Source organism: Dermacentor albipictus, chromosome 8 (assembly GCF_038994185.2).
Source record: "Dermacentor albipictus isolate Rhodes 1998 colony chromosome 8, USDA_Dalb.pri_finalv2, whole genome shotgun sequence".
Classification (NCBI taxonomy): Eukaryota; Metazoa; Arthropoda; class Arachnida; order Ixodida; family Ixodidae; genus Dermacentor; species Dermacentor albipictus.
Window position 1 is genome coordinate 119,275,913 of NC_091828.1, and position 16,546 is coordinate 119,292,458.

Sequence of the window (16,546 nt, forward strand, 5' to 3'; positions counted from 1 at the left end):
ATGTGAAGCGTTGCATGAATCATTCCAGTGTGAAATGACATGCGTTTGCATGTCATGTGTTTGCTGACGTGTGTTGACATGTTTGCTGACATGTGCTGACACGTGTTGATGACATGTGTTTGCTGGTGGTTCCTGACTGGGCAGCGATGCATTTTGTTGTTTTACTATGGCGTAGTACTTTGAGATGCCAAAGAGTAGCACTGTGCTGCCAGAGGGAAACTTGTTGCTCACCTAATGCTTCCTGCTGCCAGGAACGGCGGCACGTTTGGTTTATCGCCTATTAAAAGCGTGCAGCATGCTTCTGTTGGCACTACACCACACGCGCTGTGAAACAAATTGGTGAAGATGCTCATTGCAATAGGGTTGGCGGCAATAGCTGTGAGTGTAACGTGCGACGACCCGCGAGGAGATTTGCTGGTACCAGAAACTTATTGCGCGCCAGTTTTTTAGCGGGACATGTACGGATGGGCAAGTACTCTGTTGAAGCTGCCGTAGCAGGCACTTGCTGTTCTCCATCATGCGTGCCTCGCACCTTTTCTTGATCAAATGGGATCTAGTGGCTGGAAAATCCGTTATACAATCGCAGCTTGTAGATGTACTCAACGTTGGTGCCAAAAAATTGGGTTTTCCGAGAATGTACTAACCGGCAGGAAAGAAGCGTAACTGTAAATGGTCATTTATTCTGTTTTCTCATTTGCGAACTTTGGTGCCGGGAAATCGTATGAAACCGGATCATATCGACGAGGTTCCACTGTACAACTAACGGATCTCTTGTGTAAACAGCTCTATAGAGTTACCTGCACAAAATGAAGTTCTGTAAGCAATTATTCATTATTGTCTTTATTGGGCTTATACTATACTGAAGTGTGAGGTGCAGAATCAATGAAGCATTTGGTCAAGTTTTCCTACTGTCATTTCGCTGTGGTCAGGTGGACAGTGGAGTTCCCATCTAAGTTTGTGCTTCAACATACACCATTTTATTTTTCTTCCTCTATCGTCGTCTTCTCCCAGGCTTCGCATTATGGAAGTTTTGAGCAACTTCCTCCGCTCGGTGCTGATCCTGTCACCCGACGACCTGCTGAGTGCTGTCTACCTGTGCCTCAACAAGATCGCACCCGACTACCAAGGTCTTGAGTTGGGCATTGGCGAATCGCTGCTGGTCAAGGCACTGGCCGAGGCCACTGGGCGTACTCCGGACAAAGTGCGGGCCGAAGCCACAGCCAAGGGCGACCTTGGCCTTGTCGCAGAGGTAAAGACACTGCTTGATGTAGTCTCGACATTGTAGAATTTCCACACATTTTACAGTAAACTCCAGTTAATTTGATTTTTCGGTTAATTAATTCCTGGCCATAGGTCCCGGCTGGCGCCCACGACTTTCTATGGGCTCAAGCTTTCATTATTTCAATCCTAAAATTGACCTGTGCCGGATAATCCGAACTTGACGAGTCATCGTGCGTGCGCCTGACCCCACCAGAGTGACCCCAATAGCGATCTCTTTAGTGGTAACATCTGTCTCGACGTAGTTTATGGGAGAGTGAATACATTGAACACACGTCATCTCCCATCGAAAACGCCTATTTTTATCCTGCCAGCTTGCTCTAGAAGAGCTTTCAAGCAGTGACTGTAGCTCACAATGTCTGATTACGGTATTTAGTCATTTCTAAGATGTGCTTCATTTTTTTTTCTCTTCGAGACAATTGGGCTGGAAATTGCCTGTGCAGCGCAATCGGACGATACGAAAACTGCCTTCTCAGTGTTTGTATGCTATACCACATAATACGGATGTACTGAGGCAAAGATTACTTCAGGAAACTGACTGCCGTTCTGTCACACATGTGGACCCTTGCCCATTCTTTTTGCTAAAAAATTGGGCTCCCATTAGAGGTCTTTGTTTAGGAGTTTCAATGTCATTTCTACATTAGTTTTCTACTTTGGACACCGAAAGCAGGCTCACGTTTGATTCGGGGACGTGTTATAATCTGGCAAATACTGCCAAATGAATCAAGGGTATGCTTTGCCATATTTTCTGAATCTTGTTTAATTCAGCCTGCCAGATAATATTATAAGTCATCGGTCTCGTCAGGGGGTCGAATCAATGGCTGTCTGACATTACGTTGACTGGACAGCTTTGACTGGCAGCTGGTTGGGCCCGTGCGACCCGGGACATACATTCTCATTTTCCGATTGCCTAGTGTCGTAGAAACGAAATCATGCTGGTTGGCGCAGTGCCGGAATACGATGCCACCAGAGTGAAACATTACATTCACTTCGCACTGCCTGCTACAGGGAACGGCGGCACGTTTTAAGTAATCGCCTGCTAAAAGCATACGGCACGCTTCCAACGATACTACGCTCAATGCACCGTGAAACAAATAGATGGAGAGGCTTATTGGAACAAGGTTTGCAGCTATAGCTGTGACTGCGGTGTGCAGTGATCCGTGAGGAAATCTCCTGGTACTGGAATAGGAAACTGAGTGTGTACCGGCATTCTCACGCGAGACGGGCGGGCGAGTATTGCGGTGAAGCTGCTGTGGCGGGCGGCTGCTCTTGTAGATCGCGCCTACCTTGCGCCTTTTATCTTGTCTACATGGGATGTAGCGGCCGGAAAACGTATCGTACAATAGCAGTGTGGCGATGTACTGAACGTTGGTTCCGAAACATAGTGTCTTCCAGGAACTTGTGAACCGGTAAAAAAAAAAGTGTAACTGTGGAGAGTCATTTTTTTTGTGTTCCCAACCGCAAACGTTGGTGCCGGGATCCGTATGCAACAGCATTGCATCAATGAGGTTCTACTTTATACGGCTGGTCACATTCAATGTACATTTTTCAATGCTTGCAGAGCAGCCGCAGCCAACAACGGGTGCTGTTCCCACCGCCGCCGCTGATGCTGTCGCACGTCTTTACCAAGTTGCGTGCAATTGCAGAGATGACCGGAAACTCGGTACGTAACGCCTCCCTCCTAAATTCTGTGGAACTCACTGCAACATCACACCTGGCAGTGTAAAATTGTGCATGAAGAGCGTAGTCGTGCCTGCATGATGCGGGTTCTGATTCTCCGGATGAAGTACCTCTGTCATGAGCCAGATGGCTTTGCGAAAATGGTGTTAGGTAACTCAATTTTGGCCAAAATTGTAGTAGAGAATATTGCAGTCTGTTAAAGGGACAAGAAATAGAAAAATTATATGGGGAGTGTTGGTAAACTAGTAAATTACCCTTCTACAGTGCCTTCTACCCTCTACAAAAAAAAAAAAAGCACACACACACTTTTCGCTTTGAGAATAGTGCTTGGTGAGCCAAAAAAGACACAAAAGATAAAAATAAAATTATTTCCATTTCCCAGAACAAACATATTCTGCAAAGGTTTGTTGGCTAAAAGCTGTTATCGACAGCCTGACTGGGCCTATAAACCCTTTACACTTGTGGTGACGTCGCCCTGAACTTTCAGTAGCAGCCCATTGCAACGTCAGGAATTTTGGCAGTGTCGGCTCGGGCCTAGTAAACTTTTCATTGGTAAAAATAACTGCTCTACAATGTGTTTGAATAGAGCCAAACTTTGGCTGAGCCACAAGGGCTGAAATACTATGAAAAAAAGTAACTTTGAAATCCCTTAAGTCACACTGATGCGAGCACTTCAAGAAGAGCAACTTTGACCTTGATTTTCTCTTCAAAATATCAACTTATTACCGTGAAATTAATGAGAACAGAGTTTCGAAAGAATACCGTATATACTTGCATAATGAACACACTTTTTTTCCCTAATATAATGGAAGAAATGTTACGGAGTGCGCTTATTATGTGGGGTAAACTTTATGGGAACTTTTGCGAAATGGCAAAGATTGAAAAGTAAAGCGGTAATACTATTACGATTTGGAGAAGGCATTAGATAACTTATCCTTGCAGTGAACATATGCGTGTATTATTTGCAAACTGTAGCAGTGCTTCTATTGGACTTCTCTCCGCATCGGAACCACTGGACCTGTCGTCCAGGTCGTTGGCCGCTTCGTCCATATTGTGGTCCCACAACAGCTCATGCTCGCAAGACGTTTCCGGCGGTCTGCCATTATAGCAAGCACCGCGTTAAAGCACTGCTTTTTGTCACATGTTGTTTTTGACGAGCGTACTGTGTGCGCCTCTTTCATCGACTGTCCTACTCATCGGCATGTCAGTTTATCGGTGTCTGATAAGCATTTCTGTTTGCTGAGCAGATAAACTCTGTCCCCCAGCAGGCATGCAACTCCACTTGGGGCGCATCGCACACAGCAAAACCAAAAAACAGGCAACAGTGCGAGCAACCGACACACAAATTCGACACTACTCCCGTCCCTGCCAACCAAGTACTGGCCACCCCTTCTTTACTTGAACTCTCCCATTCACTGCGCAACCGTACGTGCGTGGTCTCTCCTATTACATCAGAGTATAAAGTCAGTAAATTGCTCAAGGTTGGTGTTGCAGAAAGCCAGTTGAATTCTTTTTTTTCTATTTCGAGTCTGCGAGGTGCCTTTGCTTCGGCACTGGTGGCAAGCATGCGCAAAGAACGTGCTGGGTGTTATCACTGTCACCACTGTTTCTGTCAGGTGCCAAGCGAGTGTGATAATGCACAGCCTGTTCGTACCGCATGCTTGCCTGCTGCCATTCTCTCGTTGTAGTTTTGCCATCAGCTTCTCGGTCATCAAACCCACTACCCCTGCCAGTGTGCTGTCATGGCTGGTAGCGTGGATGTGCAGCCTACATAAGTTAGTTGTAGTATTTCGTTTACGTGACCACAACGTTCCTCACGCGACATCATTATTAGATATTTACAATGCAGCGACAGGCATCGAAATTAAGTGCGCTTGCTTTTAAACGCATGCGTGAGAGTAAAAGGTTCTAGTCTCTCCAAAAAGCTACAGCACGGCCGTTTGTTCGTAGGACTGCGCAGGAGCAAAGTTGGGGGTGCGATTATTATGCGGGGGAAAATAAAAATACAAATTTTCAAGAGTGAACCTGGGAGTGCGTTTAATGTGTCAGCTTGCTTCCCAAGAGCTGCCGGCTGAGTGCCAGCATCCCTCTGAAGCCAATGCTTGCCCATCCCACCATGGCCAGTGTGCGAGTGTGTTCATTAAATGAGTATATGTACAGTGGTTTATCAGTTAAGCATGTACGTCAGCATTTTATGATGACAGCACAGCGGTGATGCTAGCTTTAATAGCAGAGTGCCAACATCACATGTTTTTGGTGTTGTGTCCTATTGTAATGCACGGGAGGCCCATTTCGTTGGGTTGTGCTATTTGTGTGCCGATTCGCCGCTCGCTTTCCAACCACTGTGATCTCGGAAAGCACTGCGTCCTGCGTTCTTTTGGTGCTTCAACAACAGGTGCAGCAGAAGAAAGTCGACATAATCAAGGTCCTGCTCGTCGCCTGCCGTCAGTGCGAGGCCCGGTTTCTTGTACGCTCGCTCGGGGGCAAACTGCGCATTGGCCTGGCCGAGGCGTCGCTGCTGACCGCCCTGGCTCATGCGGCTGCGCTCTCGCCACCTCATGGGGACCCCAAGGCATCCAAGAAGCGGCTTGAGGAAGCGGCCTTGCTTGTCAAGACTGCTTACTGGTGAGCCAGGCTGATTTGAGTTTCTTTTTCTTTATAAAATTTTGACACGGCAGAATTTGCCGTATGGTCCAACTTTGTTATGACGAGATTACAAAAATACCTTTGTTACACTTGGTACTCGTTATATATGGATGTATTCGGCACATGCTAATATTGATAAAAAGAATTGTCAATTTACTTTTTCTGTGGAGATGCTCGATTCTCTCGTGTCCCCTGAGGTTGTTTTCCCTGCGTGGCTCTCACGGCTCCCGTAATCCGGCTTCCCGCGTAGCAGTGTGCCACCTGTATTTAGTTTAATTGCTGAGTAGTACGGGAGATGGTGCTAGTGTTCTGATGCTAGTGCCACCTGGCGGCACGGATACTCAGGTGTAGAGGGAACAATGGTCCTGGCTTTTTTTTTGTTTGTTTGTTTGTAATCAGCAGCAAACGTGGGCACGTTGCGCACTCGTTGGCATGCTTTGTGGGACCATTCCACAAAAGGCTTTGTAGTGGGCAACTGAGATGGATGAACAGGATTGTTAAATGTGCCCTTGTTCATGTGACTGCACGTGCTCATGATTAGGTGTCGGTGTCCGGCATGGGGCGAACATATCTGCTCGATAACAGAGCCCATCAGACCACGACATATTCATTATTACTAGCATGGCGCTCTTTGGCCATACCTGGCCCTTGCGCCATTAAGCCTCAAACATCATCATCATCATATCTGCTCGATATCCTGTTGTGGTCAGTCGGACTTCCTCGATTTATCAGCGCCCATTGGCATGTTCCATTCATTCCAATTCAGCTAGCAATCTCGTATAGAAGGTGCAATAAATGCCTTTTGGTTTGTTTCTACTACCGTGCTGTCGTTCTCTTGCCCCACGAGCACATTTGAGACTCCACGCGTCATATTCAATCATTTGTTTATCCATGTTTGGTGCAAATCTGTGGACTGACTTGACTCCTTTTTCACATGGAAAAGGTCGAACCAAGCTACTGATCTATCAAACAGACCAGTCTTGCTGACTTGATGGACTGCAAATGAATCCTTGTTGCCTTGCGATTGTGCAGTGAGTGTCCAGACTATGAACGACTGATCAACGCCCTGCTGGAAGAAGGCGTCGACTCGCTTCCCAAGCGCTGCCGCCTGAGTCCCGGCATCCCTCTGAAGCCAATGCTCGCCCATCCCACCAAGGCCATCTCAGAGGTGCTCAACCGCTTCGAGGGGTCAGCCTTCACGTGCGAGTTCAAGTACGACGGCGAGCGAGCTCAGGTGAGGGGTCGTTGTGAGCGCTTACTCACTTGCACTGCATCTGTGGTGCGCTCCAGTCTGAAAATAACATTTGTCTTGTCACTGCTTAATGGCCAACGGCAGTGAAGTGTCGTTTTGGCTGAATTGGTTGTAAAGGAGTAGCATGTATTGTCGAAGCAATCTCGGCAAGTCGCAGAGCTGGTAATTGTCCAATTTTCTTAACAGCGTTTTAAGTAACACCTAAGGAGACCAGGTTAGTGGATATTTCAGAACGAATGTCCTTTTGAGATTTTCGGTGTACTATGAACACTGGACAAACTTGGAGGTTGTGCCCAGAACCTTGCGTGTGCTAATTTCACATTGCACCTGAATTTTCTGGTGGGCACTGGTTCTCGAATGTTCCAGGTTCTGTGTAAATTTTAGCGGGCTGAGTTCTAATGACAGTGTTGAATTTTCTTTTTTCAGCTATCATATCAGAGGCATCTGTTTTTGCAAGCTTTTCATGACACATCCACTGATGTTTGAAACATCAGTGGGTGTCTGTGTTTGCACAGATGCTGCTACACATGAAACTAGACTTTTGGTGTGGTCCTGTACTTTGTTGCAGTTGGCTTTTAGTGTATGGCGAGTTTAGTACACTGAAGTAGTATTGGAAAATTTATTGTCTTATTAGATCCACCTCTTGGAAGACGGCAGTGTGCGCATCTACAGCCGGAACCAGGAGGACAACACGGGCAAATACCCAGAGGTCGTGTCGCGCATCCGAGCAGCGATCTCGCCCGACACAAAGACCTGCATCTTGGACAGTGAGGCGGTTGCTTGGGACCGTCCCAGCCAGACCATCCTGCCGTTCCAGACCCTGAGTACTCGCAAACGGAAGGTACGAGTAGAAATGTATCACTTGAAGTTGTTCGTACCGCAAAAACGATTTCATAGCTATACCGTCAACCAAGTATCTCTTGCTTTGTCCAGTATGTTCGTGCATCTGTACCTGTAACATTTATATACTCGTGCATTTGCATGATGTTTGACCGCATCGATGCGAACTGACCATGGCATAGCTGCTAACCTTTTGCCCATTATAAAGTGGGCAGTAAGGGGATGTTTTCTCCCGGGAGACCTGTGGCAGTTTTATGTTTTTTGTGCATTTATTTGAGGCACGGATGATAGTAAATTATGCTAAACATAACACTTAAACCTTCTGTTCACTGCTTTCCTTTGATTTTCGAGTTTCATGACCTTGACGGCAATAAAGAGCTTTTGATTTGGGACACAAATGGGGGCTTGCGTCTCCTAATATAAAACTCTGTATTAGAGAGGGAACAAAAACTCTTGTGTTGTTGAATTTGAATTGAATGTAGGTACATCATGGTACCTGGACACGCAAAAGCAGAAAATAGAAGTTATCTAATCAATAACCAAATGGATGCGAAGTAAGATAAGGAATTGGGCAAAAGAAACAAAATAAAACGCGCGTAAGAGCAAACTGCCAACTGCTAGTTTCAAAATGATAAACGCATCTGCTGCCATTGCAAACATGCCAGGGGTGGATTATACGAACAGGCATTAGTTGCGATGTAAGCATAAATTTATCTTACCTGTGAGCTGACTGGCCGTTCGATTCATTTGTGCAAATCGTAAGGAAACCAACTATCTGACGTAGTCCTGTGCATAAGGTCTTGTACAGTTCCTTGTGTGGCTGCTGCAGCTGTGAGATTAGGTTGGCTCATGATGGCTAATAAACGAATGCAGGAGACAACAGAAGAGGAGGTCAAGGTTCAAGTCTGCGTTTTCGCTTTCGACCTTCTGTACCTGAACGGCGAGTCCCTGGTCAAGGAGACCCTGCGGAAGCGCCGGGAGCTCCTTCGCAAGATCCTCATTGAAGTACCCGGCGAGACTCAGCTGGCGCGCTCGGCCGACCTGTCGACGGTTGAAGACATTCAGGAGTTCCTGCAGGAGTCCATCAAAGGTCAGTGACCCTTCTTTCACCTGCTGGCGTGTTTGGCGGTTAAGAAGTTAACGCTGACCAATTGTGGTGTTGTAGTGGTGCCATACGGGCATACATGTATTCAGTTGTGATCGAGCCTGACCTGGATCGACTTTCTCACTCTCGATTGGCTCCTTTGTGTAAGCTGTGGAAAAGAGCCAATCATGATCGATAAATTTGATCCCATTCGTGCTTGATCGTGATCAGAAGTGCTAGTTGCGACACTGGGATTAGTTTCATTCTGTAAGTTGGATTTTTGCTGGTGTCGGCGCTTTCAAGGTGGAAAGTGCATGTAATGTTAATCAAGTTTTGACTAGTTAAAAATGTTGCTAAATAATTACTTACTAAAAACCAATCATTTATTGCACGCATCAAAAGGACAAGAATTGGGCTTGTGAAAGCCACATGGGGCTTCACTAGCAGCACTTGGCGGGCAGCGACAAACTGCTAGCTTATTAAAATGGATTAAAACCTAGCTAATCAACGAGCACGGTAATTAAACTCTTAATATAATCGACTGAAAGGCTGCCTTGAACCTTAAGTAGGAAGGTTGGAAGGACTACGGGCTTCGTAGTGCTGGTAAGACAAAGGTGCATTTGCTCTAAGCATCATGACATCAGTGTATCTGTGTTAGGAAATCGATTCTTTATTCAACAAACCAACTGTAATTTAAGGGTTCAACTGAAGAGTATCATCTGGTCATGCAACATCATTGTTACAAATGGAACAGCTTACTAACCTTATTCAGAAGATGGCATTTCAATATTCTTGAGGCACCATTGTTCAGTCAAGAAACATTGAAAATGATCAGGTGCAAGTGTAAGGAAAGTTACCAATCATGACATCATAACCACTCTAGCATTGGGCTGTATTCTTTGGGCGATAATATTCGATACAGTCTACTTCCATTAAATTGACCCTGACGGGACTTAAGAAACTGATCTAATTATTTGGCAGGTCGAATTAAATAAAATGCCAAAAAAGAAAAGCTCCATAGCACACTGCTGAATCATTTGGCAGTATTTACCCGTCTCTAATCCCCCCCACCCTCTTCCGAATCTAATGCATGTCCACTTTCTTTGTGTCCAAAGTGGAAAAATAACCTAGAAATGAAATTAAAGCACCTATGCAAATTAGAAATCTAACGTGCACCCTATATTTTAGCAAGTGGGCAAGGATCTAATATGCATTGCACAATGGTAGCCAGTTTTCTAAAGTCAGCTTTGCCACAGTACATTCATGCCATAGATGAAAATGTTCAGTGCATTCACTGTCCCCTAAGCTCTCCTGAGACAGGTACTGGCACCAAAGGCAGTACCTGTCTCAGTCACTATAGCGATTAGGCGTGCATGTCGACTGTTAGCAAGTTTGAAGTATCCGTTGAAGGGCAATTTTAGGATTGAAATAAAGAAATTTTGGGCCTATAGAAATGCATGGGCTCTGGTCGGGAACTTCAGTCGGGGTCAAATTAACCGACAGATCAAATTGACTAGATTCGAATTAACAGAAGTTTACTGTACTCGCAGAATTAATTGGTCATGTGCTGCACAATCACTGTCATGTGCCGCTCTCTCTATTTAAATATGTTTCAAATTTAAGGTGGTTCAGTTTGTTTCTAATTGCGGCTATTTCACTTGCATGCCTTTCCAGTGTACTATTATTGTTCTTGTTGAACGTGCACCTAGAGCATGGCCAGCTAATGTCTAGATTTACTTGCTATATGCTATAAGTAACTATTTCTGTGTTTGTTTGTCAAGTTCCAATTGTACTTGTGTGCTCTGTGCAAAGTGACAGCTGTGCATGCTTGCCATCACCCAGGCAGCTGCGAAGGTCTGATGGTCAAGTCTTTGGACACTGGGGCTTCGTACGAAATTGCAAAGCGGTCCCACAACTGGCTCAAGGTGCGTGGCTCGTGGTATTGTGAAGACGCTTGCGCAGCATTTTCTTGCGAGCACTGGTTTCGCATGTTTGACGCTAACTGGAAAACAATAATTTCAGCTGTACTGTAAGTAATTCGCTCTTCTGCAGTATCAAAAAACCCACTCTGACCGCTAGAGGAAGGCTTGATAAGCCAGAAAAGATGCAGCACCGAAAATTGCATGGAACTGTTGTCTTGAATTTCCCATGCATGCCAGCACTCCTTAACATTACGGCTTTTGATGGCATCTTCTCAGACCTAGTTATTCTTTGCCAATAAATGTGGACTACATTGTATTCTAAAGGAGCCATAGACCTAACTTGTCAGGTTTCGAGACCCTACCTGCTATGGCCCAAATACAAAAAAAATACAGTAAACGCTCATTTTAACAAAATCATTTGAAATGTCGCATTATTTGAAGTTTTTTGTGTTCCCAGGTTACTGTGAGTCTCTTGTAGCTTCTTCTGTTATAACAATATACCTCTTACAACCAAGTCAGTTTCCTGCCCTAATGATTTCATTACAGCGAGGGTTTACTGTAGTTTGATATCTAAGATGCCACAATGATGTACTGGTGCTGGTCTTTCAACGCAAAGTTTAAATATTGCAACACTGATCATTACTTTCTCTTCTAATGATCAAGCTATTACTGCAGAAATAAGAACGATAGATTGTTGAAAGAATACTTTAACCATTCTTAACTGGTTTAGTGTTTCCTTTTAGTGTCTTTTTGACGTATGGGCATGTCCAGTATTGTATGAGCATGCAGCTAGATGCCTTACTGTTAGATTTATTTGTACATGGGGATACCTTGACGCAAACATAAAACCCTAGGAGTCAACTTAAATATGCCCTTCTTGCGCCATGTGTACACACTTGGATAGCTCCTACGAAGTAGAACTAATGTTTTTAAATAATTTTTTGTTAAATGCGTGAGATACTTGCAAGATATTTTTGATTCTACCTGTTCTTAAATATGTAATATAATCGTGTTTTTGCGTGGATGTCCCATGGCAAAAATGAAAAATCTTAAACAGTGAAGTCAAGGTGCAAGTTGTATTGTCTACTTCTGTTAATTCGACCCTGACGCGACCGAGAAAATTAATAGAATTGGATTGAATTGAACAGGATGCAGAAAAAATGACAAAATACACCACTGATTAATTTGGGAGTATTTTTCTGATTTTAATGCGCCCCTGAATCAAACACGCGCCCACTTTTTTATGTTTCCAAAGTAGTAAAGTAATGTAAAAATGATAATAAAGCTCCGAAACAAAGTAGAAATCTAGCGTGCATCCAATTGTTTATCAAGAAAAATTGTTGCATAGTGGCGGGCCACTTTACTAAAGTGAGCTTCGCCACACGGTTTATTTAGATTCAGCTTTGCCGTAATACGGCCGTGTTATGCAGCAGAGCGTGTCAACATTGCAAAGATATATATATATTTTTTTCATGTTCGACTGCACAGCGTGGGCAATTTTTGGCCAAATTTTCTTTTTAAGAAAGGTAGTCTTTAAAATCAGGTAAATACCGTAATCATACATTGTGAGCTACGCCTATTGCAGGAAAATCTTGCTAGGGCAAGCCAGAAATATGCGTTCATCGACAAGAGATGATGTGTGCTCAACGCATTCACTGTCCACTAAGCTCTGCCGATACAGACACTGCCGCTAAAGGTGTCGGTATTGTGGTCGCCAAATGGTTCAGACACATGCGGGCTGACTGGTCGAGTTCAACTTAACCTGCGAGGGCTGACTTTAAGATCGAAATAACGAAAGTTTGGGTCCACAAACATTCGTGGGCACCAGTTGGGACCTTTGGCTGCAATTGAATTAACCGAAAAATCGAATTAAATGTAGCCGAAATAACAGACGTTTACTGCATGCGAATTTCGCCTTGTGATGTGGCTTCACGGCGGTGCGGGCTGCGCTGCTGTGAAGCCCCAACTCAAAGCAAGGTTCTTCGCCATTTATTTTCGTTATCTCCTAGAGAGCCTCACCCTCATCCCACCCCTGCGTATTAAAGCATCCGCCTCCCTGCTTTCATGGTTGCCCATTCTCCGTTTTCTTGGTCACCATTTTGCGTTTAGTAGTAGTTAGGTAATAGTTCACGCGGTGCTGGCAGGCTGTAACTTGTACATGATTAGCTGCACACAGTGCAGCAGAAGCTGAAGGATAAGTGCTGCCAGGGAGAGGAGGATAACAGAGTCACTGGCCGAATCGTGCATCATCAAATGGAGACTGTTCTTGCAAAATTTGAGCGTTCTATGCAGTACAAGCCGTGGCTTTTCTTTCTTGTTGTTTTCTTTTCTTTCTGGGCTGTTGTAATTAGGGGTGAGGGTTATATGCGGAAAAATACGGAATGTGCCCTAAGTGTGTATTGAAGAAAGTCACAAGACACAGCTGCACGTTTGCTGCTGCACTAGTATGCTTGCTTTCCTATGCGAATGTTTTGTTCTTTTGTTGTTTTTGACACTATTGGTGTTCTCTAGGCAAATTGCTGATGAAGATTGCTCTTTGCCAGATACAATTAGCTTGTAGAGTCAATTAAATTCCTGCAATTCACGTATTTTTCATAAATAGGGATGTAGTCCATATTTACGAATGCAGTAAAACTTTATGAAAAATTTCAGCATTGCAAATTTGTTCACCATCGGCTTTCTGCTTACCTTAATGATATTTAAGGTAAAAGAAAATGTATTCAATCTGAACTTTCATTGGAGATAATTAGTTGGCGCCTGAACGAGATGTATGCTCGTCTGGCTTTTCTGTGGGCGCAGTTGAAGAAGGACTACCTAGATGGCGTTGGTGACAGCGTGGACGCTGTGGTCCTTGGTGGCTACCATGGCAAGGGGAAGCGTACGGGCACGTTTGGCTGCTTCCTGCTCGGCTGCTACGACCCTGATAACGAGGAGTTCCAAACGCTCTGCAAGGTACGCGCTGTTGCCGTTACGAGATTTCTCACTGGGCTTTCATCTCTGACAAATATGTAGGCACCTTTTAAACATTTTGAAGTTATCACAAATGAAAAAAATAAGAGGGCCTATGTGTGCAGGCCTATGTGTGCATGCAGTTAGCAGGCAAGGGACAAGAAGCAAAGCAGTAATGACTGGGATTGCCTGCAGTGACAGTTAATGATTGCTCTGGGAAAAAGTGATGTTTCAAAAATTTCACGGAACACCCACAAAAATCTTGAGCCATTCACTTTTTGTGGCTTCTGCCTCTTCTGCAACAGTTGGTATTTTGTCAAAGAAGTACAAATTCAATGCATCCATGAAAATACTGTTTCACAGGTTTATAGTGCAGAATGTTCTTACTACAGATTATATGCTTTGAACTTAGCAAAGGTTGTCCAACTGTTTCGTTGAAAGGATTGTATCCTAAATGACGTCCGTTGTAAAAGAGTAAGAATGCTCAGTTCTGTTCAATTTTTTTTTTTGTGAACGCTTTGGCATGGTAGATGACTGGTACCACAATTTGCTCATGACACAGAGCTGTAATAAAACTGTAGTGAATGTCACATGACCGGGTTGCCTGTGTTTGTCTAGATTGGCACTGGTTTTAGTGAAGAGCAGCTGGACCAGCACTCCGCCTTCTTCAAGGAGCACGTCATCCCGGCGCCCAAGTCATACTACCGGTTTGACAGCAGCCTCGCACCTGATGCCTGGTTCGAGCCCTGTCAGGTGTGGGAGATCAAGAGTGCCGACCTCTCAGTCTCACCCGTTCACAAGGCGGCCCTTGGACTGGTGGGTATATTTGTCTTGCTAGGTAGCAGTTCTAAATGGGCAGCCGCCCGCATGCGATTCACAAGTGACGCAAAAGGCGGACCCTGTCACTTCGCGGTGTGGGGCAACCACACGGACATGACTCCGTGAAAAGAATTTGCAACAAATTTTCCCTATTATCTAATTAAAAGCTATCGTGGGACCATCAAATATTGCAAATGTGCTTTGAGGACAGCATCTTAATCAGAGTGTACTATATCTAGAGTTAATAGGCCGTCATCGTCAGTGAAAAAGGCATTCCACATTGCCCGCAATAAATGCTGTGGCTCGTTGGTAGAAATCAAAACACTTTCTGTGACTCACGGCGGCGTCTAATGCTTATTGGCATCAATACAAAAAACTGACCTCGAATAACTGTCCACATTTCCACTATGCGCATGAAATAAAATTAACTCCTGGTATAGCCCAGACTATCTGACAAAAGGCAACATCAGCTTGATATGTTCTTTTCTTACATAGGTTGATCCTGAGAAGGGCATTTCCCTGCGGTTTCCCCGGTTCATCAGGATACGAGATGACAAGAACCCAGAGGATGCCACTTCTGCCCAGCAGGTGCCTGAAACAGCAAATACTTTTGTGGAGACCGGAAATTTGTGGAATTACCTGATGGTTTACCTTGATGAAGGTTTATGAATACAGTCAACGTCCAAATTGTTGGACTCCCTAGGGGCCATGAAAGGGTCTGAAACAATGAATGCATGCCTTTTCCTGCTACAAAGGGCTCAAATTGCCACAGGCACGCCTGAAACAGCCCTGAAGGCCTGCCAGTACACTTATTAGGTGTATTGGTGCTCGTAATATGATAGGAGAGGACGGGTGCCCACGTGTATAACTAAGTCGGTGCCATTGATAACAGCGGTGAATTGTTTTAATGAAAACCATAGCACTGAACAGCAAGAAGCTTGGTAATGAACATCGAAGCAGCTAGGCCTAGCGTTGCCGCAGTGATGGCTACGGCTGCCAGCAGATCTGCGGGCGAGGGCGCCAGTTTGAGAAAGTGAGATAATCAAAATGGTGGCAGTGGTAACTTTGATTACACCTTTCTGGACCAGTGGTCATGGCAAAATGTCCAGAAAATCGGACAGTGAATGGTACCTACACGCATGATCTCAAGACCGTGCACAGCTGATGAACCACCCATACGAACATATCAGCGGCAAGCATTCTGTGATGGCTTGCGGCCCCTTATCACAATGGCCGGCGGCAAGCTTGTAGTGCATATGCACTGCCTAGGCCAATAGGCCTAATTGGCACTGTTTCAACGGGTGTCTGTGACCAAAGTTACGATTTGGTGCGAACTTGGTGTGACCATCTAAATTTCAGAATCATTGACATGTCGCAAATCACGCACTGAACCTGACAATAAAAACTGCGTGCACAGTACTTACTTTTTACCGTTGGCACTGGTATATGCAGAGAAGTGGGGATCGAGTCATGTGATACGTGGTCATTTCGTTTGTCGTGCACATTGGCCTTACGATAACCACCTGCTGTAATGTTGTGAAAGACCTTCTGCATTTTGGAGAAAAATTTGAAAGCAGATTTTTATGCAATAAATAAAAAATTGTTGCAAAACACAGGTCCAATACTAAACTGAAAAACTCATCATTTGTATTCAGTACAAATTAATGTCACTGATTCATTAGCTTCAGGGGAAGAAAAAGCGCTGATTTTGTGCAACAGAAATTCTGTTGATATAAAAAACATACCTTCCAGACCTTCATATACCGGAACTGAGCTGTAATCAGTGCTCGCATACTAATTTGGTGTTCCCTTTAATAAGAGGAGACTGTACTGTATATCTTGATTTCTATGTACAGTGAAACCCCGTTAAACTGTAGTTGGCTGGAGCTCGGAAAAAATACATACTACGCGGTAGCACTGCTTAAGCGCAATAGCATGAAATTGCTCACTTACCTGTCAAAAATGGAACTCGGAGAGATTGCGATGAAAGGGGAAAAAACATGCAGTATTTATTCACTTCGTGTGACAGAAGTGTTATTTTCGTTTGATGCCGCCGTGGCCTAGCAGCAACGACAG

General features: G+C 44.6%; 1 protein-coding gene across 2 annotated transcripts in view; it reads left to right on the forward strand.

The window, feature by feature from the left end:
* The window catches only part of DNAlig1 (DNA ligase 1), a 38,758-nt gene that overhangs the window by 20,682 nt on the left and 1,530 nt on the right, over positions 1–16,546 (forward strand). For both annotated transcript variants that reach the window (XM_070524286.1, XM_070524285.1), the window contains exons 8-17: positions 1,012–1,249; positions 2,840–2,941; positions 5,354–5,583; positions 6,637–6,838; positions 7,491–7,697; positions 8,570–8,786; positions 10,623–10,705; positions 13,502–13,654; positions 14,270–14,467; positions 14,966–15,058. In XM_070524286.1, coding sequence (XP_070380387.1) covers positions 1,012–1,249; positions 2,840–2,941; positions 5,354–5,583; positions 6,637–6,838; positions 7,491–7,697; positions 8,570–8,786; positions 10,623–10,705; positions 13,502–13,654; positions 14,270–14,467; positions 14,966–15,058 — 1,723 coding nt within the window. The remainder of the gene's footprint in view (positions 1–1,011; positions 1,250–2,839; positions 2,942–5,353; positions 5,584–6,636; positions 6,839–7,490; positions 7,698–8,569; positions 8,787–10,622; positions 10,706–13,501; positions 13,655–14,269; positions 14,468–14,965; positions 15,059–16,546) is intronic.